At 37.6% G+C, this 24,089-nt stretch overlaps 1 protein-coding gene across 1 annotated transcript in view; it reads left to right on the top strand.

The window, feature by feature from the left end:
* Positions 1–24,089, top strand: part of furinb (furin (paired basic amino acid cleaving enzyme) b) — a 189,569-nt gene that overhangs the window by 92,271 nt on the left and 73,209 nt on the right. Inside the window, exons 4-7 of the mRNA XM_062035290.1 lie at positions 884–979; positions 10,867–10,995; positions 11,119–11,195; positions 23,337–23,425. Coding sequence (XP_061891274.1) covers positions 884–979; positions 10,867–10,995; positions 11,119–11,195; positions 23,337–23,425 — 391 coding nt within the window. The remainder of the gene's footprint in view (positions 1–883; positions 980–10,866; positions 10,996–11,118; positions 11,196–23,336; positions 23,426–24,089) is intronic.

Here is a 24,089-nt window from a genome sequence, read left to right on the forward strand (position 1 = left end):
ACTTCTCCCTACGTCCGTGTACACAGCGGCGTTTTAAAAAGTCATAAATTTTACTTTTTGAAAACCGATACCGATAATTTTGAAACCGATACCGATAATTTCCAATATTAAATTTTAAAGCATTTATCTGCCGATAATATCGGCAGTCCGATATTATCGGACATCCCTAGTCTCAATGTATCGTAGACCTCTGTAAAGATCACGTCCTGACCACATCAGCAGGTTGTGTAGAGTTGTAGAGTAGAGATGTTCTGTGGTCACTGGTGCAATAAAGTCAGTTGTGTGTAAATGCAATAAAATGAAACATTCATTGTAATTGAAACAAGGTTGATAGCCTCATTCTCTTTCCTCTGAGGTGTGTAACCACTGAAAGCTGCAATGCATACAGTTTCATTCAGACTGTGCACTCAATAAATAAAAACATTACCATCAAACAAGAATACAGAGAAGCATTACACTTTGACTGTTGCTTGAAATAATTAAATTGAGAAAACCTGTGACATAAATGGTCTTTCTTTTAGAATCTTAACACACCGAAAAAGAACATTAACATTGGTGCTACATATAATCTGTTGTTTAGTTCTAGAAAAATTGTAAGCTTTTATATATAAAAAAGGTACAGTCACACTCTTACCTAGTGACACCCTATACCATAGCCTTCAGGACTTCAAATACCCTGTTTTGAATTACTGCACAATGCCAACGTTCTAGAACCCTCTGGAAATTAATTAAATATTATTTACCACCATACCAATGTGTAAAGTTTTATATATTACAGTAACTGTGTATTTGCACATTCCAAATCTGTTAAATATTGCAGTAACTTCTGAAATTAGAAACTGAGAATGTCAGCATGATAACTGTTTCTGTGTGTACACCTCAGGTTCTATGGGCAGAGCAGCAAGTGGTGAAAAGGAGGAAAAGGAGGGATGTCTTTGAGGACCCAACAGACCCTGATTTCCCCAAGCAGTGGTACTTGGTGTGTGTGTGAAGCTCTTTTACCTCTCTGTCGTACAAGTTCCTGAATTTCTTGATATTCCAAAATAATTGCCATTGACTTGGTATATTGGTCAAGTGCTTTAGATTTACAAATCAATAATCCTTAATGGTTGCCAATTGACTTGTGTATTAGTCAAGTGCTTTACATTCAGAGATCCATTTGATTCTGATTGATAGTGGTTTAGCGCCATACACAAGAAACCTGCCACATTGTCTAGCTCAGGGGGCTCGAACTCAATTTGAGCTGAGGCTGCACAATGTATTCACTTCAGAATCAAGTTATAACCTTTTGACTAAATTGGTAACTACATCCACCCAGCTGTGTGATCCGGAGCTATGATAGGCCTTAAGTCATTATACATGTAAAATTCAACATAAAAATTATATATTTTGACACTGTTGAGTTGCCTAAGGAAATGGTAAAAGATACATTTCAGCTTGCTTAAATGGGAACTGCACTTTTTTGGGAATTTTGCCCGTCGTCCACCATCATTATGAAAGACATGACAACAGATGTTATTTTCTTTTTGCATTCTAAATATTAAATAAATGCGATCAAAAGTCTGCTTACAATGGAGCCTATGGGAGCCGCGCAATTCCGCCTAGAAAGCCATTAAAAACATCCAAATACCTCCATTGAGGTTTGATGTAAGTACATATGTAAGGTAGCAACGGGCACAATTATAATAACATTTGATATTTACGTATTTTTATCATTTTAAGCATACGCGGCGCATTAATTTAAAAAACTCCTCACAATGTTTGCTTTTTTTTTTCTTAAACACTGATTATTACTCACTGCAGACTTTTAGAGCCAACAAACATAATACAACATCACTTCCTGTACATTGTCTGCTGTCGTTCAGATGCCAAACTGCTGGGATGTTCATATATTCCCATTTTGATGAAGAATGACTTCTAATGCTCACAAACAGCGCTAAGGGAGGCAAGCAGGAAACTGAACAAAAATAAGAGCGCTGACTGGAACTAAAACACAAACAGAAGGAAAACTAAAACATAACCACACTGTCAGTGACAAGCCTGGCAGTACTTCAACACTTTGAGTTTGAACAGTTCTTTAAAGGCCTACTGAAATGAATTTTTTTAATTTAAATGGGGATAGCAGATCCATTCTATGTGTCATACTTGATCATTTCGCGATATTGCCATATTTTTGCTGAAAGGATTTAGTAGAGAACAACGACGATAAAGATCGCAACTTTTGGTATCTGATAAAAAAAAGCCTTGCCCCTACCAGAAGTAGCGTGACGTAGTCAGTTGAAAGGCTCCTCACATTTTCCTATTGTTTTCAATGCAGCTAGAGCGATTCGGACCGAGAAAGCGACGATTACCCCATTAATTTGAGCGAGGATGAAAGATTCGTGGATGAGGAACGTTAGAGTGAAGGACTAGAATGCAGTGCAAGACATATCTTTTTTCGCTCTGACCGTAACTTATGTACAAGCTGGCTCATTGGATTCCACACTCTCTCCTTTTTCTATTGTGGATCACGGATTTGTATTTTAAACCACCTCGGATACTATATCCTCTTGAAAATGAGTCGAGAACGCAAAATGGACATTCACAGTGACTTTTATCTCCACATTACATCGACGAAACACTTTAGCTACGGAGCTAACGTGATAGCATCGTGCTTAACTGCATATAGAAACAAAATAAATAAATCCCTGACTGGAAGGATAGACAGAAGATCAACAATACTATTAAACCATGGACATGTAAATACACGGTTAATGCTTTCCAGCCTGGCGAAGGTTAACAATGCTGTTGCTAACGACGCCATTGAAGCTAACTTAGCAACCGGACCTCACAGAGCTATGCTAAAAACATTAGTTATCCACCTACGCCAGCCAGCCCTCATCTGCTCATCAACACCCGTGCTCACCTGCGTTCCAGCGATCGACGGTGCGACGAAGGACTTGACCCGATCACAGATGCGGTCGGCGAGACGGAGGAAGTTAAGGTGAGTTCGGCGGCTAGCGCTTCTGCTTTCCATCTCTGTCCTCCTGGTTGTGTTGCTGTAGTCCGCCGCTAATACACCAATCCCACCTACAACTTTCTTCTTTGCAGTCTCCATTGTTCATTAAACAAATTGCAAAAGATTCACCAACACAGATGTCCAGAATACTGTGGAATTTTGAGATGAAAACAGAGCTTTTTTGTATTGTATTCAATGGGGTACCAATACTTCCGTATCAACCGTTTACGTCACGCGCATACGTCATCATATCTAGACGTTTTCAACTGGAAGTGTGGCGGGAAATTTAAAATTGCACTTTATAAGTTCACCCGGCCGTATTGGCATGTGTTGCAATGTTAAGATTGCATCATTGATATATAAACTATCAGACTGCGTGGTTGGTAGTAGTGGGTTTCAGTAGGCCTTTAAATAGGATCATAGTACATTGTTTGACTTATTTGCTGAACCCATTTCAAAACCTATTTCCACATACTGATATGCTAAAGGTCTTGCATGTTGTACGTACATACAAATGTCTTAAGTAAAATGTTTCCTTACTTATATTTCTCCTCTTTTGTTTAGAAGAATTGTTGTACATGGTTGCTTAGCAGGTTATAGTTTTTTTTGTGCATAATTTTAGTTATTTGCAAAGGCACCAAATCATTGAATTTCAATATTTTTTATTCAATAAATTATGGGTTTGAATGTTCTCGTTAGCCAAAGTTATGTATTGTTCTAACTGACCTATTTTGTAACACGGTTTGAGAATGAAGCATACTTTTGTAGTTATTTCCCCATATTTTTACATTTACTCAGATATGGTAACACTAGTGAGCAATAGAGAATGCGTAGTGATTTTTGGTCTCAAACAAATTTTGCTTTATTCATTATTGGCATATTTATTGTCACCTTATGCTGTATATTTTTTATATTAAAGTTCCAGTTTATTTTTTCACCTATTGTTAGACCCCAAAATGTTTATTTTTTTACTCTGTCGATATCTACTCCGTGTGTTTGACTTTCTCTAAAGCTGTTAAAATATTATTATTTTAGTTTGACTGAGATTCAAAAGATCTGAAAAAGTCTGTTTTTGTCAAACCATCGATTTAATTTGTTAATTTCTTCTGTCATAATTTGTATTAGCTTCTGTGCGTTCTCTCCTGAACAAAACAGAGTTGTGTCATCTGCAAATAGTACTAACTTTGTAACTCTATGAATGTCGTTTATAAAGTGATTGAGCAATTTTGGTAAAAGTATTGATCCCTGGGGTACGTGGCAAAATATATTTAGCGTTTTAGACCTGTGTTTGCTTAGTTTCACATATTGCTTGCAGTTAGTTAAGTAGCTTTTTACCCAATTCAAGACAGTTGTAATATGAAGCTCCAAAAACGGGGGGCCATAGGGGTTGAGGGGGATTGAGAGTAGTTACGACCCCAGGAAGTGGGCATGGCTTAAACCTACCACCATTTCGGGGGGGCCAGCGTGGGACTGAGGGGGATTGATTTATGACCCCGAAAGAGGGCGTAGGATAAACCGGAACCAGGAAGTAAACGTCATATCCAGCTGCCATTTTAATTTTGTAGTTTTTTTTGCGTGTAAGGTGCTATATTTTTTTTAACAATTCAACATTTTTTTTAAACCATTTTCTTTTTCTTCTGTATTTTTTTTTCTATCAAGTTAGTCCCATTGTTTGTATCTATGGTAGAGACACTTTTTAAGACTTTTTTAAGTTAGCTGTAACCACTTTGTATTACCAAAGGCCGTTTCGTAACAGTTTCAGTAAAAGAGTTGAGTTATTGTCCCATCATAATACACTTACCCTATTTTAGGACTTTAGGTTGTATTATTTAATGTACTTTAACTTAAGATTAGTTTACATACTATTTTTCTTATTTTATAAACATTATTTACCTTTAAAAAAACAGGACAAATTTGAGTTAAGTACTATTTTACAGGTTTTCTTTGTTACCTATCTACACAGATCACAATACACATACCTGTATTTTAAGCCTTTATGATGTATTATTGAATGTGCTTTAACTTAAAATTAGTTTACATACTATTTTCTTAATTTATAAACACTATTGGCTATAAGCTTAATGACCCACAGTACATATGAGTTAATTAATATTCTACAGGATGTTTGTCCCCCATCTAAAAATACCCTATATTATCTTATTGTAAGCCTTTAAGTCATTGAAATGTAATCTGCTTTAACCTAAAACATAGTTTGCATACTATTTTCTCATTTTATAAAAATGATATTACTTAAACTAGGGTGGTGGTCACCAGGGGCGCCGAAAAGGGGGGGTAAAGGAGACAGATTCTAGGGGCCCATGATGGAGGGGGGCCCAGAGAGGCCCCTAATGATGATGAAATTATAATACAGGGGACCCTGTAAAGATTCTTTTCATGGGGCCCAAAATCCCTAGCGGCGCCCCTGGTGGTCACAGGAAGGATTCCCCAGACAAATGGCGATATAAACCAGTTGTTTTTGTCAGATGTCTCTCTCTCCAATTTCCGATCAAAGTGGTACTGTCACATGTATCCTTATCCCACAGCATCAAATGGGATGGTCACAGGAAGGATTTGCCAGCCAAATGGCGATATTAGCCATTTGTTTTCGTCAGATGTGTCTGATAGGTGAATACATGTCGAGACATGTCTCCGTTTCAACTATTGGTCAGTGTAAGGACAACCTACTTTCTATCAGATAATTGTTTGTTTGTTTATTAGTATTTTAGAGTGTGGCTTTTTATTGTTTTTTTTAGCCCTAACCCTTTACTAAAGCAATAATAATGGCAATAATAATAATATTGCAAACTATATCTGCAGCCTAAAGGTAGATATTGTAAGCTAGACATACCTTGTGCATAATATAAACATTTTATTATTCTTTGGTAGCATTTTAATACATGCATAAGAGCTGAGTGTCATACTAATTTTCCTTATTGAATAAATGAATCATTTTTAAATGTTTAATTATGGTAAACGCCCATCGTTAACTACTACTCCTTCAAACTATCTATGGTATCTCCCTTACCTGAATGCATCAGAATGGCCTTTTGAAAGTGTAATTAACACAAAATAAGATTTTCTTTGCTTCTCAAAACTGTCCTGCTTTTTAAACACTACAAACAAAAAGATTATATTACTAACTACTTGTGTTGTCCCGATACCAATATTTTGGTACCGGTACTAAAATGATTTTGATACTTTTCGGTACTTTTCTAAATAAAGGGGACCGCAAAAAAATTGCATTATTTTAACAAAAAATCTTAGGGTACATTAAACATTTGTTTCCCATTGCAATTTAGTCCTTAAATAAAATAGTGAATATACTAGACAACTTGTCTTTTAGTAGTAAGTAAACAAACAAAGGCTCTTAATTAGTCTGCTGACATATGCAGTAACATATTGTGTCATTTATCATTCTATTATTTTGTCAAAATTATTAAGGTGGTACAAAATGTATTATCTACTTGCTCATTTACTGTTAATATCTGCTTATTTTGTCTTTTAACATGTTCTGTCTACACTTCTGTTAAAATGTAATAATCACTTATTCTTCTGTTGTTTGATACTTTACATTAGTTTTGGATGATATCACAAATTTGGGTATCAATCCGATACCAAGTAGTTACAGGATCATACATTGGTCATATTCAAAGTCCTCATGTGCCCAGGGACATATTTCCTGAGTTTATAAACATAATATCAATTAAAAAAAATAAAAATAAGATGTTGTGATGCCAAAAAATATCGACATAATCATAGTAGTATCGACTAAATACGTGCCTGTACTTGGTATCATTACAGTGGCTGTCAGGTATAGATCCACCAATAGTGTTTGTTTACATTGTGACGCATTATATACATTACATTATTCGATAATTTTTTAAACGCCGAGATGTTATTCTGACATTTTAATTCCAAAATTATCTACATTTGTAAGTAACATAGCCTCTCTTTTTAGGGCATCAATATGCAATGTGTGTAAGAGTGAGTTGATTAAGACTAAAAGTATATTTAGCCATCTTTAAACACTTTGAATACAATGGCCTACTATTTCATATGATATTTCACACAATCAGAACTCGTTTAAAAGCGTAACTAACAAGTTCGGGATATCTTACTCATTTACACGTAGTTTTATCTACAAAACTAATGATATTTTTTTTCTCTTTTAAATATGTTTTTACTAGCATAACACGCCATAGTTATGTTATTTGATAATATGAATGACTTATGATGTTGGTTTTTTTAGCTACTATCAGTGTAGTTAAGGTTAGAGTGGTATTGTGTCATGGTCTGTCACATAATTTCATTCCTTGTTTTGAGTTTGTTGGCGTTTTCCTGTGTTTTGGGTCTTAATTCCGGTTTAGCACTCTTATTGTGGTCGTTTTTCCTGTTTTGTTTGGGTGTTCTTGCAAGCGGCTTCATTCCTGGGTCTGAGTGTCTGTTACAATCCTTTGTTGGGACTTTGTGAATGTTTATTCATGTGGACGCTTTTCCTGCCGCACTTCTCTGCATGTAAGTCTTTGCATTTAAGAATGTGCATAAAGGACAACAGATTATTATTATTATTATTATTATTATTATTATTATTATTATTATTATTGCTCTAGTAAAGGTTTAGGGTTAAATAATAAAAACATATCACTCTAAAATACTAACAAAATAAGTTTAGCTGTAGGAAAAACAACGTTGAAACCATAGGAATGCATGATGGTCTAAAAGCTCTATAAAGTACACATTTAAAGGCCTACTGAAACCCACTACTACCGACCACGCAATGATGAAATCTTAACATTGCAACACATGCCAATACGGCCGGGTTAACTTATAAAGTGCAATTTTAAATTTCCCGCTAAACTTCCGGTTGAAAACGTCTTTGGATGATGACGTATGCGCGTGACGTAACCAGTAAAACAGAAGTATCGGTACCCCATTGAATAAAATACAAAATAGCTCTGTTTTCATCTCATAATTCCACAGTATTCTGGACATCTGTGTTGGTGAATCTTTTGCAATTTGTTTAATGAACAATGAAGACTGCAAAGAAGAAAGTTGTAGGTGGGATCGGTGTATTAGCGGCGGCCTACAGCAACACAACCAGGAAGACTTTGACTCGGATAGCAGACCCACTACCCGACGCTAGCCACCGACCACACGGATGATCGTGGTGAAGTCCTTCATTCTTCCGTCGATCGCTGGAACGCAGGTGAGCACGGGTGTTGATGAGCAGATGAGGGCTGGCTGGCGTAGGTGGAGCGCTAATGTTTTTATCATAGCTCTGTGAGGTCCCGTTACTAAGTTAGCTTCAATGGCGTCGTTAGCAACAGCATTTTTAAGCTTCGCCAAGCTGGAAATTATTAACCGTGTATTTACATGTCCACGGTTTAATAGTATTGTTGATCTTCTGTCTATCCTTCCAGTCAGTGGTTTATTTATTTTGTTTCTATCTGCATTTGAGCCCGATGCTATCACGTTAGCTCAGTAGCTAAAGAGCTTCGCCGATGTATTGTCGTGGAGATAAAAGTCACTGTGAATGTCCATTTCGCGTTCTCGACTCTCATTTTCAAGAGGATATAGTATCCGAGGTGGTTTGAAATACAAATCCGTGATCCACAATAGAAAAAGGAGAGAGTGTGGATTCCAATGAGCCAGCTTGTACCTAAGTTACAGTCAGAGCGAAAAAAGATATATGTCTTGCACTGCATTCTAGTCCTTCACTCTAACGTTCTTCATCCACAAATCTTTCATCCTCGCCCAAATTAATGGGGTAATCGTCGCTTTCTCGGTCCGAATCTCTCTCGCTGCTGGTGTAAACAATAGGAAAATATGAGCAGTCCTTCCTCCGGTGTCGTCATGCTACTTCTGGTAGGGGCAAGGCTTTTTTTTATCAGAGACCAAAAGTTGCGACCTTTATCGTCGTTGTTCCATACTAAATCCTTTCAGCAAAAATATGGCAATATCGCGAAATGATCAAGTATGACACATAGAATGGATCTGCTATTCCCGTTTAAATAAAAATAAAAATCATTTCAGTAGGCCTTTAAACGTGTATAAACATTGTAAATCAAGAAGCTAAGGTTTAATTGCAGCTTTTCAATTAAATATATGACACATTCTGTGGAAGTGACTTAGATGTTCCTGTCTGAATGCAAATTGTCTTGTGTGGGATGGGGGATAGTCAGCTCACTCTTACACACAAAGCTTATTGGTGCCATTACAATAATATTTTAGTCAAAAAAGAGGCTACATAAATTTGTATTTGAATGTCAGAGTAACATCTAGCTGTTTAAATAAATATACCATGTCTTTTTACTTAGGGACGGCGTGGCGAAGTTGGTAGAGTGGATGTGCCAGCGATCGGAGTGTTGCTGGTTACTGGGGTTCAATTCCCACCTTCTACCTTCCTAGTCACGTCCGTTGTGTCCTTGGGCAAGACACTTCACCCTTTGCCTCTGATGGCTGCTGGTTAGCGCCTTGCATGGCAGCTCCCGCCATCAGTGTGTGAATGTGTGTGTGAATGGGTAAATATGGAAATACTGTCAAAGCGCTTTGAGTACCTTGAAGGTAGAAAAGCGCTATACAAGTACAACCCATTTATCATTATTTATTTATTTACTATACAATATAGTTAAAAACGAATTACATATCCTATACAATTGTGTTTTTGTGTGTGCTGTACATGCATTTGTTTATAAATGTTATTTGTAGTATTGTTAAAACCCACTGTTGAAATGGCCTAAGACAATACTACCGTGTAAGCTTTGTTTTTTGTCTGTTATGTTGCATTTTGTGACTCCATTTGTTTACTATGGCTTTACTCCTACTGATCTTCATTACCAGTTTATAATGTAATTAAAAAATGATTAGATGGACCATTAAACACTACCTTATCATGTTGTTATTGGTGGCGTGTTTTTTTTTCCGTTCTTTGTTTTTTTTGGATGCTTCAGTTGGTCACAGTCTCATCTTTTAGCTTTTTGTTTGTGTGTGGTTGCAAAGGATAAATAACATGGTTTTTGGATAACATAAAGCAGTCATGAACAGGAGTTGAGACAACACATCTATCGTTGCACACAGGGACTATGTGTTTTACACAGCTTTGACTTGACAACTAAATAGAGGAAGTAAAGTATACAACAGTTAGAGCTTATGCTTTCACTTGGCTGTATATTTTACATTGTGGTTTAATAAATATGTGGCTAGAGCCCAAAATGTATTGTATTAACCCTGAGCAGCATGTTCTCTTTGCCAGTTACATTGTTTTATTTGCCCTGTAGAACTCCCTTGATAGTTTGTATGTAATTATAGATAACACACTTATGCCAGTTGACAATACCACACCAGCTATAGTAGGAGACTTAACCATGGAAGATTTTCCTTAGAAACAGTGTGCAAAAATAATGTGAAATTTAAATTTCACATTATGATGTTTTAGGTCGTTGTTGTCCTCTACTTAGATTATTTTAAACTGATTAATTAGAATTTAATGATCCCCTGGGAATGTGCCTTTCAGGGATATTGCTTGTTCCAATAACAACAACCGCATATGTAGTGTACAGGCAATATTAGCACAGCACACAGAGTAATCAGCTAGTTGATCAAATAAAATAATACAAGTATTATAATTATATATTGCGGTTTAATTTACAAAAGACTTAATGTATAATACAATGTTAAAATTTCATAGTTCCACTTTTTGGCCGACCAAACTGTAATGTTTAATCTCAGTTGTTCATTGATATTTCTATGTCTCTGCCTAGTGTGTGTTTTGTTATGCAAGGATCATTTAAAAATACATGTAAATACTTAGACATGCAGTGTAATTCCAGCCTAAAAACGTTTGTATAACTGTCTTATGTCTCCCTCAGTCCACCCCAACTCATCAGGACTTGAATACCAAAGTAGCCTGGGCTCAGGGTTACACTGGAAAAGGTATTGTGGTGACTATTCTGGATGATGGCATTGAAAAAGACCACCCTGATCTCATCAGCAATTATGTAAGTTTAAAACAAAATAAGGGACATCTTTAGATAACCCAGACCTGAATTTTACAGAACTAAGTAACCATTTAAAGAACATTCACACCATGAATGTTTCAACTTTGGTTTCTGGTTTCTTAGGACCCAGAGGCAAGCTACGACGTTAATGATGGAGATGCTGACCCCCAACCAAGATACACCCAGCGTAATGAGAACAGGTACTAAGCACTAAACACAACATTTTAGCAATGGATTGGTTTTAATTAGTAGGTGCTCAAATTCATTCATAAAATGCTCATAAAGAATACTGGGATTTTCTGATCGTTATTACTCAGATTACTACATCAGAGTTAATACAGATGAAGCGAGTCTGCATGCACTGATCAGAGTGCACCATGTCTATAGCTTTATGTTTGAACATCATTTCTAATTTGAAAGTTCAATAAAATTAGAAAATGTTTCACTTCTACTTAATCCTGTTGTAGCATCAAGGTCCAAGCCATACACCCTCAAAGCTATTTTGGCACTGATTTGTTCCGCACACAAGCCTTTTTTCTTGCCCATAGTGAATTTTGCATACAACCCCTTAAGTCTTTAGTGATTGTATTTAAATGCGCTGTTTGTTGCTGCTGTTATTTTTCTTAATGTCAATTTCTACATGGAGTGGGTGGGGGCAACATGCATCAATCTTTGTGCAATTATAGACGCCGTTAGATAAAACAGTAATTGTCTCTGCCCAGCCCTTCTTGTTGCAGATTTTGTTTGTGAGGCAATAGTGTAGTATATGTTGCTTTGTTGTGTTTGTCCTTTAAACATATATATAAAGGTATATAAAAATGGGTACCTTTCACCTTTGAACAATTCCAGGTCCATGGAAAATGTATATCAATACTCAACGCTGCTAATGTATGTGTTCTTGTGGTAATCAATGTAATTATGTTCATGATATACAATCTAATTTTTTATTTAACACTGAATTGATAATAACTGTCGAGTTGTTTTTTGGGTTTTTTTTTTTACACAGCATCGACCTAGTGCAATTTGAAAAGGGGAGCCTGAATTTTAAATGCTTTTTATCAGGCATGTTTTGTAGGCATGAATAATCACAACATTACTTAGAGGCAATCTGCTATGAATATGCCTATTTGCCTGCCAGGTGCTTGAGCCTGTGGTGAAGTATCAGAACAGAAGTATTATTTCTTGTCGATGCCCTGAGGGTGAGTAGTCATGCAGACACTAGTCGTGTAGAGAAACCCCAGCCCGTTCTGTCAGTATTGAGTAAATATATCTCGTCACATTGTCCCACTAAAAGAACAAAGCACCACCGGAAGGGTTTACTCAATGTCTTTGATTTAGCTTCCTTATAGAGATGAATATTCACCTTGAAAAGACACACGGGCCTTTTTTTAAAGACTTTGTTTTAAATCATAGGGATTAAAATGTTTTCCCCTTTCAATCTATTACACCAGTCAGTTTGAGGTGGTTGGAAGACCTGTGGACAATTAGTATCCAGTTATTTAAGTATATAAGTGATACTGAACATGTGTGAGTAATACACTGCCAATAGGCAGCACGATGGCCCAGTGATTAGTGGTCGTGCCCTTAAGCACGAAGGTCCTCGGTTCGATCTTTCTATGTGGAATTTGCGCAGTTGCAGAGTTCTCCCTGCGACTGCGTAGGTTCTCTCCGGGTACTCTGGCTTCCTCCAAATACATGCAACTGGAGATAGGTTGATTGGCAATGCTAAATTGGCCTTAGTGTGTGAATGTGAGTGTGAATACTTTTCTATCTGTGTTGGTCCTGCGATCAGTGCAGCCTGGATAGGCTTATTTTTTTTCTATGTAAATAAAATATATATATATATATATATATATATATATATATATATATATATATATATATATATATATATATATATATATATATATATATATATATATATATATATATATATATATATATGAAATACTCGAGTTGGTGAATTCTAGCTGTAAATAACCATGCCCCCAACCACGCCCCCCACCCCCTACCCCCCACCTCCCGATATTGGAGGTCTCAAGGTTGGCAAGTATGAGTAGCGTGACGTAGTCAGTTGAAAGGCTCCTCACATTTTCCTATTGTTTTCAATGCAGCTAGAGCGATTCGGGCCGAGAAAGCGACGATTACCCCATTAAATTGAGCGAGGATGAAAGATTTGTGGATGAGGAACGTTAGAGTGAAGGACTAGAATGCAGTGCAAGACATATCTTTTTTCGCTCTGACCGTAACTTAGGTACAAGCTGGCTCATTGGATTCCACACTCTCTCCTTTTTCTATTGTGGATCACGGATTTGTATTTTAAACCACCTCGGATACTATATCCTCTTGAAAATGAGAGTCGAGAACGCGAAATGGACATTCACAGTGACTTTTATCTCCACGACAATACATCGACGAAACACTTTAGCTACGGAGCTAACGTGATAGCATCGTGCTTAACTGCATATAGAAACAAAATAAATAAATCCCTGACTGGAAGGATAGACAGAAGATCAACAATACTATTAAACCATGGACATGAAAATACACGGTTAATGCTTTCCAGCATGGCGAAGGTTAACAATGCTTTTGCTAACGACGCCATTGAAGCTAACTTAGCAACCGGACCTCACAGAGCTATGCTAAAAACATTAGCTATCCACCTATGCCAGCCAGCCCTCATCTGCTCATCAACACCCGTGCTCACCTGCGTTCCAGCGATCGACGGTGCGACGAAGGACTTCACCCGATCACAGATGCGGTCGGCAAGACGGAGGAAGTTAAGGTGAGTTCGGCGGCTAGCGCGTCTGCTATCCATCACTGTCCTCCTGGCTGTGTTGCTGTAGTCCGCCGCTAATACACCGATCCCACCTACAACTTTCTTCTTGGCAGTCTCCATTGTTCATTAAACAAATTGCAAAAGATTCACCAACACAGATGTCCAGAATACTGTGGAATTTTGAAATGAAAACAGAGCTTTTTTGTATTGTATTCAATGGGGTACCAATACTTCTATCAACCGTTTACGTCACGCGCATACGTCATCATATCTAGACGTTTTCAACCGGAAGTGTGGCGGGAAATTTAAAATTGCACTTTATAAGTTCACCCGGCCGTATTGGCATGTGTTGCAATGTGAAGATTTCATCATTGATATATAAACTATCAGACTGCGTGGTCGGTAGTAGTGGGTTTCAGTAGGCCTTTAAGACTGGCAGACACACCGTCTACAAGACATTAGTTGAATCAAATACGAGCAAATACAAGCTTAGATCATCCATACTCTTTGTTAGGGAATGTTTTGTTTATAGATTTATTTTCTTTCTACTGACATGAAATTTAGGATGCCAACATTTGCATTCTTTACATATTCATGCAGTAAGTCAAACTGTTAGACATTAGTATTCTCAAGTACAAGCTAGAGCTTGTACGATCAACCAAAAAATAATCGAAACTGACATTTTGTGCTTCTGACCGACATAACACTGCCATGTTTGTTGTTTCAGTTTCCCCCTCAATTCTCTCTACTAATACACCATCATATTTAAAATACACTACTGGCGGTGTAGGTACACAACAGACAGCCAGGTGTCACGAAGCATGAAGCAGCTCTTACGAAAAGGAATTCCGTGGCAGTTGTTTGGACACACTTTGGCTACAATAACGATGGCGTCGACCAAAAAGTAGAGATTTTGGCCATTTCATCTTATTTACAGTCGTATTCAAAAGTTTACATATACTTGTAAAGAACATAATGTCATGGCTGTCTTGAGTTTCCAATAATTTCTACAACTCTTATTTTTTTTGTGATAGTGATTTGAGCACATACTTGTTGGTCACAAAGAACATACATGAAGTTTGGTTCTTTTATGAATTTATTATGGAACTATTGACCACAGAACTTCCCTCCAGAAGGTCTTATCTTTGTCCATGTGACGTCAGATGAAACAAAAATTGAGTTGTTTGGCCACAATACCCAGCGATATGTTTGGAGGAGAAAAGGTGAGGCCTTTAATCCCAGGAAAACCATGCCTACCGTCAAGAATGGTGATGGTAGTATTATGCTCTGGGCCTGTTTTGCTGCCAAAGAAAGTGGTGCTTTACAGAGAGTAAATGGGACAATGAAAAAGGAGGATTACCTCCAAATTCTTCAGGACAACCTAAAATCATCAGCCCAGAGGTTGGGTCTTGGACGCAGTTGGGTGTTCCAACAGGACAATGACCCCAAACACACGTCAAAAGTGGTAAAGGAAGGGCTAAATCAGGCTAGAATTAGGGTTTTAGAATGGCCTTCCCAAAATCCTGACTTAAATGTTTGGACAATGCTGAAGAAACAAGTCCATGTCAGAAAACCAACAAATTTAGCTGAACTGCACACATTTTGTCAAGAGAAGTGGTCAAAAATTCAACCAGAAGCTTGTGGATGGCAACCAAAAGCGCCTTATTGCAGTGAAACTTGCCAAGGGACATGTAACCAAATATTAACAATTGCTGTATGTATACTTTTGACCCAGCAGATTTGGTCACATTTTCAGTAGACCCATAATACATTCATAAAAGAACCAAACTTCATGAATGTTTTGTGTCACAACAAACGAGTATGTGCTCCAATCACTCTATCACAAAAAAAACAAGAGTTGTAGAAATTATTGGAAACTCAAGACAGCCATGACATTATGTTCTTTACAAGTGTATGTAAACTTTTGACCACGACTGTAGCTGTGTGTGGGTTTCTAAACAAGAAAGAAGAAGTATGCTGATAAATAATGGTGGTTGGAGACAGCAACTTTGTGACTGGCCACACACATTGGATCTCCAGTGTAATCCTGTGAACAGACCCTGAGCTAGGCTGAAAATAGCCTAAACCATGGGGATGCACAGTTCAATAGACACTATTTAGGCCCTATGAAATGCAAAGCCAGGAGACACATCCCTACTGTTAAGCCACATGGCTAAGGTACCAGCAACACTCGGTCACGCTTTCATGTTTCTTAATCACACACTATAAAACCCAACACAAAGAAGGGTATATATGAATGTGAGTGTGAATATTCTCTATCTGTGTTGGCCCTGCGATGGAGTGGCGACCCGAATGCAGCTGGGATAGGCTCCAACCACCCCCGCGACCCCGTGTTTGTTCAATGTACATTAGGGAAAATGTATAAACCCCTTTAAGATGTGGATAAAAATTCACATTTCTAGTTAAAACAGTCAAATGAAAAAAATATATAAACTGAGAAGTGGTCTGAAAATAATTATGTTCCATCAATACATTGTTATGGTTTAAATATCTTATGGTTATATAGGAAAAGCAACAGTCAAGTATTGGAGAGTCCTGTCAAAATTGGTTTGTGTCTGGATTAGCACATTATAATATCCTTAATGGGGAATATGAGCACCATGTTTTATCATTGTAGGCTCCTAGTAGGTTTGTTTGTTTGTTTTGTGGTTATTGTGTAATCATGTTTGTTTGAAGTCAATTAATCAAGAAAAAGCTCAAGAATAGAAGAACAAAATATCCGAAACGTATTTAGCAAAATTCACACCTTGAGTGCAGTGCACCGTGCCGCGCATGCGCAGTGATCCACTTTTAATTGCAATGAATGATGCCGTCTGGTTCTGCTAGAGCTCTATGGTAAGTTCTCCAGCCTCATTCTCCGGCTAGCACACAGGTGAGGAGACATATGTTCACAATAAAGGGTTGTTTTGTGACAACATGCAATGTTTTCTAGCTAGCAACATTAGCTATGGTAATGGTTATGGTATTAGTTTATTTCGAAAATGTGTTGCCATTAGCTTAATTATTCAAGCAGGGGTCACTGTAGTTTGTGCACACTGCTTTCAGTTGTGCTGTTGTTGGAAATAATTGTATTTTTAGTTGTTTTTACTGTGAAGTTTTATTAAGGTGGTCCCATATCACCATGCTTTAACAGTAAAATATATATTTTTTCCTAAACCTAAATAGCTTTAGACCATTTGATTAATATCAATAACAATACACAAAACAAATAAGAATAAAATGTATATACGTTTGTAAAAGTGTAAATAAAATTTGAATAAAAATTAGGACAAAATAAAAAGAAGGCAAGGTGCACCCTGATTTAAGTCATGTATGTCTCACATTTATTTATTTGTATTTTAGGTTTTACAATGTGTCTTAACTTTATTTTTGTATTGAAAATGTTCCTTGTGTTTTGTTAAGTCTTCTGTCAGCACCACAATTGCTTCCTGGTTCTTAGTGTTCTCCATCCAACACAAACACTTTGAAACACAACACAGAGGAACACCAAGCACTCATGCATACAATTGTAATATCATACATCACATTCAAGATTCAAGATTGTTTATTGTCATATGCACAGTTAGACAGTTTGCCGTACAAAGAAAATCTTACTTTGCTAGTCCACCCTTCAACAAGTCACACGGTACTTAGCTAAAAATAAAAATAAAAATGTATCTACAAGGCACAGTAAGTAACATAACATTATTGCACATTCTGATTGACAGTCAACAGTATAAATATGGAGGTGACATTTGGTCACAGCAGCAGTTAAAGTGTCTTTAGTGATCAAAGGTGAAAAGTGTCTACAGTGATGGTTCACAGTTCGGGAGTGGTCATGGTAGCTGTCTTTTGTTCAAAAGATAAAAGTAAAAGGGGGGGGGGGCAGCTGGGGGAGCTAGCATTCACAAGTTAGCATTCACAAGCCTGATAGCCTGTGGGTAGAAACTGTTTGTCAGTCTCGTAGTCCTGGATTTCCGGCTACTGTATCGTCTGCCTGATGGTAGGAGGCTGAAGAGACTGTGCTGGGGGTGTGTACTGTCCTTTATGATGTTGTGTGCTCTCCTGGTGGCCCTGATAGAGTACATGTCCTGTAGTGAGGGGACGGCTGCTCCTGATATGTACTGAGCAGTTTTAATCACTCGCTGGAGTGCCTTCCTGTCCTTAGCAGCGCAGTTTCCATACCAGACCGTGATTGAGCTGGTAAGGACACTCTCAACCGTACTTCTATAGAAGTTGCTGAGAATTTTGGGTGGCATGCCAAATTTTCTCAGCCTTCTTAGGAAGTACAGTAGCTGCTGGGCTTTCTTTATTGTTTGTTGGGTGTTGTGATCCCAAGTGAGGTCCTCGCTGATGTGGGTCCCGAGGAATGTAAAGGTTTTCACCCTGTCCACCTTTGTCTCCCCTATGTACAGAGGTGCGTACTGTGCACTCCTTCTCCGTGGGTCAATAATCATCTCCTTGGTCTTGTCTGTGTTCAAGGAGAGATTATTATCCTGACACCAGGCCACCAGTTCCGCTACCTCCCTTCTGTACGCTGCCTCAGCTCCCCCGGTGATCAGTCCGACGACCGTAGTATCATCTGCAAACTTGATGATACTGGTGTTGTTCTGGGAGGCCACACAGTCGTGTGTGAAGAGGGTGTACAATAGGGGGCTCAGCACGCAGCCTTGGGGGGGTCCCTATGCTTAGAACCTTTGTGCCAGATGCCAGATGTCTGGTTGCCGATTCTGACTGACTGGGGCCGGTCACATGGTTCCAGTTTCTCATTACATGTCCAAAAAGGAGCAGGAAGAAGCATAATCCTAAACCATTTGTTTGTACTTAATCTGTAACCACAGTGAATTAATAAATAAATAGACAAATAAGGAAGTAAATATTAAATGATCATACATAGTTATGATTCTCATAATGAGATGAATAAGATTTTCTTATTTTTCATTAAGGTTCAAGATGTTTAACAGGATTCTTCTTTAAAAAACTTTTTAAACTTAGTGTTTACAAAGTGGCTGTAAACATTTTGAGTTAAAGTTTCCTAAAGTGGATCATGTTAGTAATTTGTTTATTAATCCATTCCATAATTTAATTCTTGATTGATTGATTGAAACTTTTATTAGTAGATTGCACAGTGAAGTACATATTCTGTACAATTGACCACTAAATGGTAACACCTGAATAAGTTTTTCAACTTGTTTAAGTCGGGGTCCACTTAAATTGATTCATGATACAGATATATACTATCAAATACTATCAAATATATACTAACATCATAATACAGTCATCACTCAAGATAATCATCAGAGTATATACATTGAATCATTTACATTATTTACATTATTTACAATCCACATACTGATATTCTAAAGGTTTTAAGTGTTGTACATACATGTAAATGTTTTGAATTACATTTTTTTCCAAGTTTATATTTATCTTCTTTTTTTGAAAATAATTGTTGTACGTTCTTGGGTAGCAGGTTATAGTTTGCTTTGTATATCATATATTCTGTTTACAAATGCACCAAATCATTGAATTTTAATATTTTGGATTCAGTAAATGAAGGGTTTCAATGTTCTCTATATCCAACATTTTGTAGTATTCTAACTGACCTCTTTTGCAACACGGTTAGTGAATGAAGTGTTATTTCCCCATATTTCTACACAATAACTCAGACATGGTAACACAAGCAAGCAGGAGAGAATATGCAGCCAGGCACTGGCTATGGTTGTTGACTGCTTCCCCAGCACTAATACTACTAGTGAGTACATATCACATGCTGAGTTTATTTTTGTTTAAAAAATAAATGTCCCTGTATTTTTTGAAGGGCTGAATAAAGTCTTGTCAGCACTACAATCACTCCGTGGTTCATGGTCTTCTCCATCTGAATGTTGAGTTGCTAATGTTAGCACGTGCTTCATTTCCAGCTTTGCCAGACCACTTAAATACATCAGAAGTATTGCATTTTGTCACAAAACGATCTTTCATTTTGAACATTCGTCACTTGTGTCTGTGCTAACTCCAGAAACTAGCGAGTGTTGCAATTGCATGCGGAAATTGCAATGCAAAAATCGGAATTTAATGCTTGACTGTTGAAATGCACAATTTGGCACGATTTGTCGGACCATTTCTGCTTTCATCAGTGCTGTTTAAATAAGCCTTCATGTTTCACTGGCATCATTTATTTCTCTGACAATTGCATAGTGTAGCTTGTGTAAAGTGTTGGCTTGAACTGAATTAGTTTCTATGTTCCGTGTAGGCAAAGTGAAGAGGACACCCTTTATCCTTTTGCTGATTGGTCTGCCATGAGGCCACGCCCCTCGCACTACGTCCACGGAAAAAAGGGCCAAAAAACTGAATCTGAAAAAACAGATTTGAATCTGAAAAAGAAAGATGTGAAACTTGGAAGAAAAAAAAAAGAAAATGTAAAAACTAAAAGTTTAATCTGAAAAATGTTGAAGCTCAAATATCAAAATATATGAAAGTGAAAAATTCAAATAAAGTATTAATTCAAAATAAATGCTAAGTGTAAATAAAAATGATATTGAACCTGAAATAAAAACAGTTAATTATTTTTTATTTTGAATACAGTGATGTATTTTTCAAAATTCTACATCAAAACCTGAACTTTTAGTTTCAAAGTAAATTTTTTCAAGTACAAAACTTTTGGCCCTGATTTATCTCGATATATTACTCTATGTGGATTGTCTATCTGTGTTGGCCCTGCGATGAGGTGGCGACTTGTCCAGGGTGTACCTTGCCTTCCGCCTGAATGCAGCTGAGATAGGCTCCAGCACCCCCCGCAACAAAAGATCCAATATGTGCTCAAAGCTTGATGCTATGAATACAAAAAATGTGTCTGTTTAATGACTTCGTATTGGAACTAATTAGAGTTGTCGCCCAAACTTTTTCCAAATAACGCTTTGATCAATTCATGATTCCAATGCATGTTAGGAAAACTGATTCTCTAATGCCGAATTTAGTTTGAAGCTAAAATTACATAATGCTGTAAAAAAATTGCCTCTTTGTATAATAAATCCTACTTTAATCATTGATTACAGATATCATTCACGAGGGGGCCGTCAAATTCCCATTAACTGCTACAAACGGTTAGCAGTAAAACCTCTCTATAGCAGTGGTAGCATTAAATTGCGCAAGTGATGCACTACATCCTGCCATATGTTGTACCATGATGGTGGTGTAAGGAAGACATATCAGTCTCACCATGAAATATAAGCCCTGTCAATCCATTAGATTGTGACTTTAATGGTCACTTCTCTGTATCTATGTGCTGTCAGGCAGATGTGTAATAAATGTGATACATGATAAATAGGCAAGCAGCGTTATTTTCCTATCTAATCTTTTTGTTTTGTTATTTGACATTGTAAACCTATTTACGTGTCGTAAATATAATATGGGAAAAAGTGGGAATTGGCAAGTGGGTGATGCATCAGAGCACCACTGCGCTTAATCAGGAGCCCAGCTGGAGGCGTAGCTGTGCTCTAACTCTGTGAAGTGACTTTGTCCTCTTCCTCGTCATCAGGGGCTTTAGGATAAAAAATGGAGGATGGTTTTTTGTTGGTTTTTTTGGCTTTCTCAGAGCAGCATGTGACTGTAATTAGCTTGGACCTGATACTGTACAGACAGCACATCTCAGATGAATGTGAAGCTGCCTTTTGCACATCCGGAGACAGTTTCATTCATTTCCATTGTATTTTGCTAATTCATACGGATTGCCACCTTTTGTTTATCTGTATTTCACAGCTCACCATGTTATGGTATCTCGGTAGAGGGGTACAGACCCAAGAGAATATCTTGCATGATTATTTTATATGCATCTTAATTGGCGAGCAGCCAAAGTATCTCCTACAAACTGGGTCTGCAGCATGTTTTTTAGCAGTTGGCTAAGTATACTGTACACGCGTATGTGTGTGTTTGTAGTACGGAGCCCCTAAAGCAGTGGTTCTTAACCTTGTTGGAGGTACCGAACCCCACCAGTTTCATATGCGCATTCACCGAACCCTTCTTTAGTGAAAAATAAAATGTTTTTTTTTTTTCAAATTCAAGACAAAGTTAGATGTTTTTGGTAAAACTTTAGTATGGGGAACATATTCTAAGTAACAAAGACTTAATTTAGAGTATTTTGGACACTAGGGGAACATATTCTAAGTAACAAAGACTTAATTTAGAGTTATTTGGTTAGGGTTAGGGCCAGGGTTAGAGGGTTAGGGTTATAATGAGGCCATGCCAAATAAGGCATTAATAAGTACTTAATAATGACTAGTTAAGAGCCAATATGCTACTAATTTGCATGTTAATAAGCAACTAATTAATGGTGAATATGTTCCCCATACTAAAGTGTTACCATGTTTTTATACTAGTGCACAAAATGAACCGAGCATGAACATCACCTTGTTCAAAGAACAAAACCAACACAGTGCATAAACTCACAACAAATGACACACCTGCAAATCAGTGTGACTTCTGCTGTTGCCGTATCCTTAATACGCCGATAGGGAGAAGTTTTTATTTACACGATGAGTCGGGTGTGTCTTGACCTCCGCCGAACCCCTGAGCCCGACTCACCGAACCCCTAGGGTTCGATCGAACCCAGGTTAAGAACCACTGCCCTAAAGGGACATGGGGGAAAACATTTTTTAGATATGTATCCCGTGCGCACGAGAAACTATCTCGTGCTCACGCAAATTTTTCTTGTGCGCTCGAGATGTTTTCCCGTGAGCACCAGAAACATATCTACAAAAATATTTTCCCCATTTCTATCTAATGAAGTATTTCTGTCACTAAATGAGGTAACAGCAATGAGTGAGAAAGCTAACTGCAACTCTATGACATCTATGGAAAAAAAACCTGCATTGCTAATTAGGTTTGTTTGGGTGCCTTTTGAGAGCTGATCAGTTCGAAATGGGGAGTAATGAGCATAAAAGGCAGTCACAGTGAGCTGTCAGACAAACAGCTGTGGGCGACAACAACCTCCTTCACTGTGCATGTAATGTGCAGCATCAAAACAGATCAGTCACTCAAAAAAGTGGGAATTAAATAGGCCAATTATTGACTGACATTTAACCGCACCATGAATTGTGACACCTCTGTTATTTCATTTTCAGATTTGGACAGAAATTGTTGAATTTATTTAGTCTGTAGCAAATTTAAAAAATACACCAGAGGAATATAAAGAGTTTTCTTTTGAATGTTGCTTGTCCTCTAAAAACCCATTACAATTTGATGGAGCATATAACATGATGTTGAAAGCTTGCCGCCTGAATTTGCTCATAAAGTACCCTTTGAACGCGACCTCTAATTGCAAATGCTTTAATGCGGAGGATGCTGCACTCTGGCTGTTACGTCTTCCCTTGTAACTACTCACATAAAAAATACTATAAATTAAATTTATTTCAGGTCTTCTGGGTGTCATAATTAACCTTCAAGAAAACAGACTGGTAACAAAAAGCTAGGTGATTCATTACATGAATTCAGCGGTTACAAATAGAATTGCTCATTACTCAATATCAACCAGTTTCATAAACCTTCACTTTTGCTCTTTTCTCAGACATGGGACTCGATGTGCTGGAGAGGTTGCAGCTTCATTTAACAATGGCGTTTGTGGCGTGGGTGTAGCCTATAATGCTAAAATTGGAGGTGAGTGCATTATAGTAATGATGATATTAAGTTATTTAATTTTACTGGTCCCATCAATCTGAAGAGCTAATCAAAACTTCATACATAGTTCTCATTTTAATCATTCTATCCTATGGTCTTTGTTATTGATTCATGGTTATTGTGGATATATTTCTTGTTTAGTTTGCAGTGTTTCTCAACATTTATTGAGCCAAAGCACACATTTTGCAATAGAACAAATCTCATGGCACACGTTACAGGTAGAGATACATTATATTGCCAAAGGTATTTGGCCACCTGCCTTGACTCACATATGAACTTGAAGTGCCATCCCATTCCTAACCCATAGGGTTCAATATGATGTCAGTCCACCTTTTGCAGCTATTACAGATTCAACTCTTCTGGGAAGGCTGTCCACAAGGTTGCGGAGTATGTTTATAGGAATTTTCGATCATTCTTCCAAAAGCGCATTGGTGAGGTCACACACTGATGTTGGTTGAGAAGGCCTGGCTCTCAGTCTCCGTTCTAATTCATCCCAAAGGTGTTCTATTGGGTTCAGGTCAGGACTATGTGCAGGCCAGTCAAGGTCATCCACACCAGACTCTGTCAGCCATGTCTTTATGGACCTTGCTTTGTGCACTGGTGCACAGTCATGTTGGAAGAGGAAGGGGCCCGCTCCAAACTG

The sequence above is a fragment of the Entelurus aequoreus genome, linkage group LG24, assembly GCF_033978785.1.
Source record: "Entelurus aequoreus isolate RoL-2023_Sb linkage group LG24, RoL_Eaeq_v1.1, whole genome shotgun sequence".
Lineage (NCBI taxonomy): Eukaryota > Metazoa > Chordata > Actinopteri > Syngnathiformes > Syngnathidae > Entelurus > Entelurus aequoreus.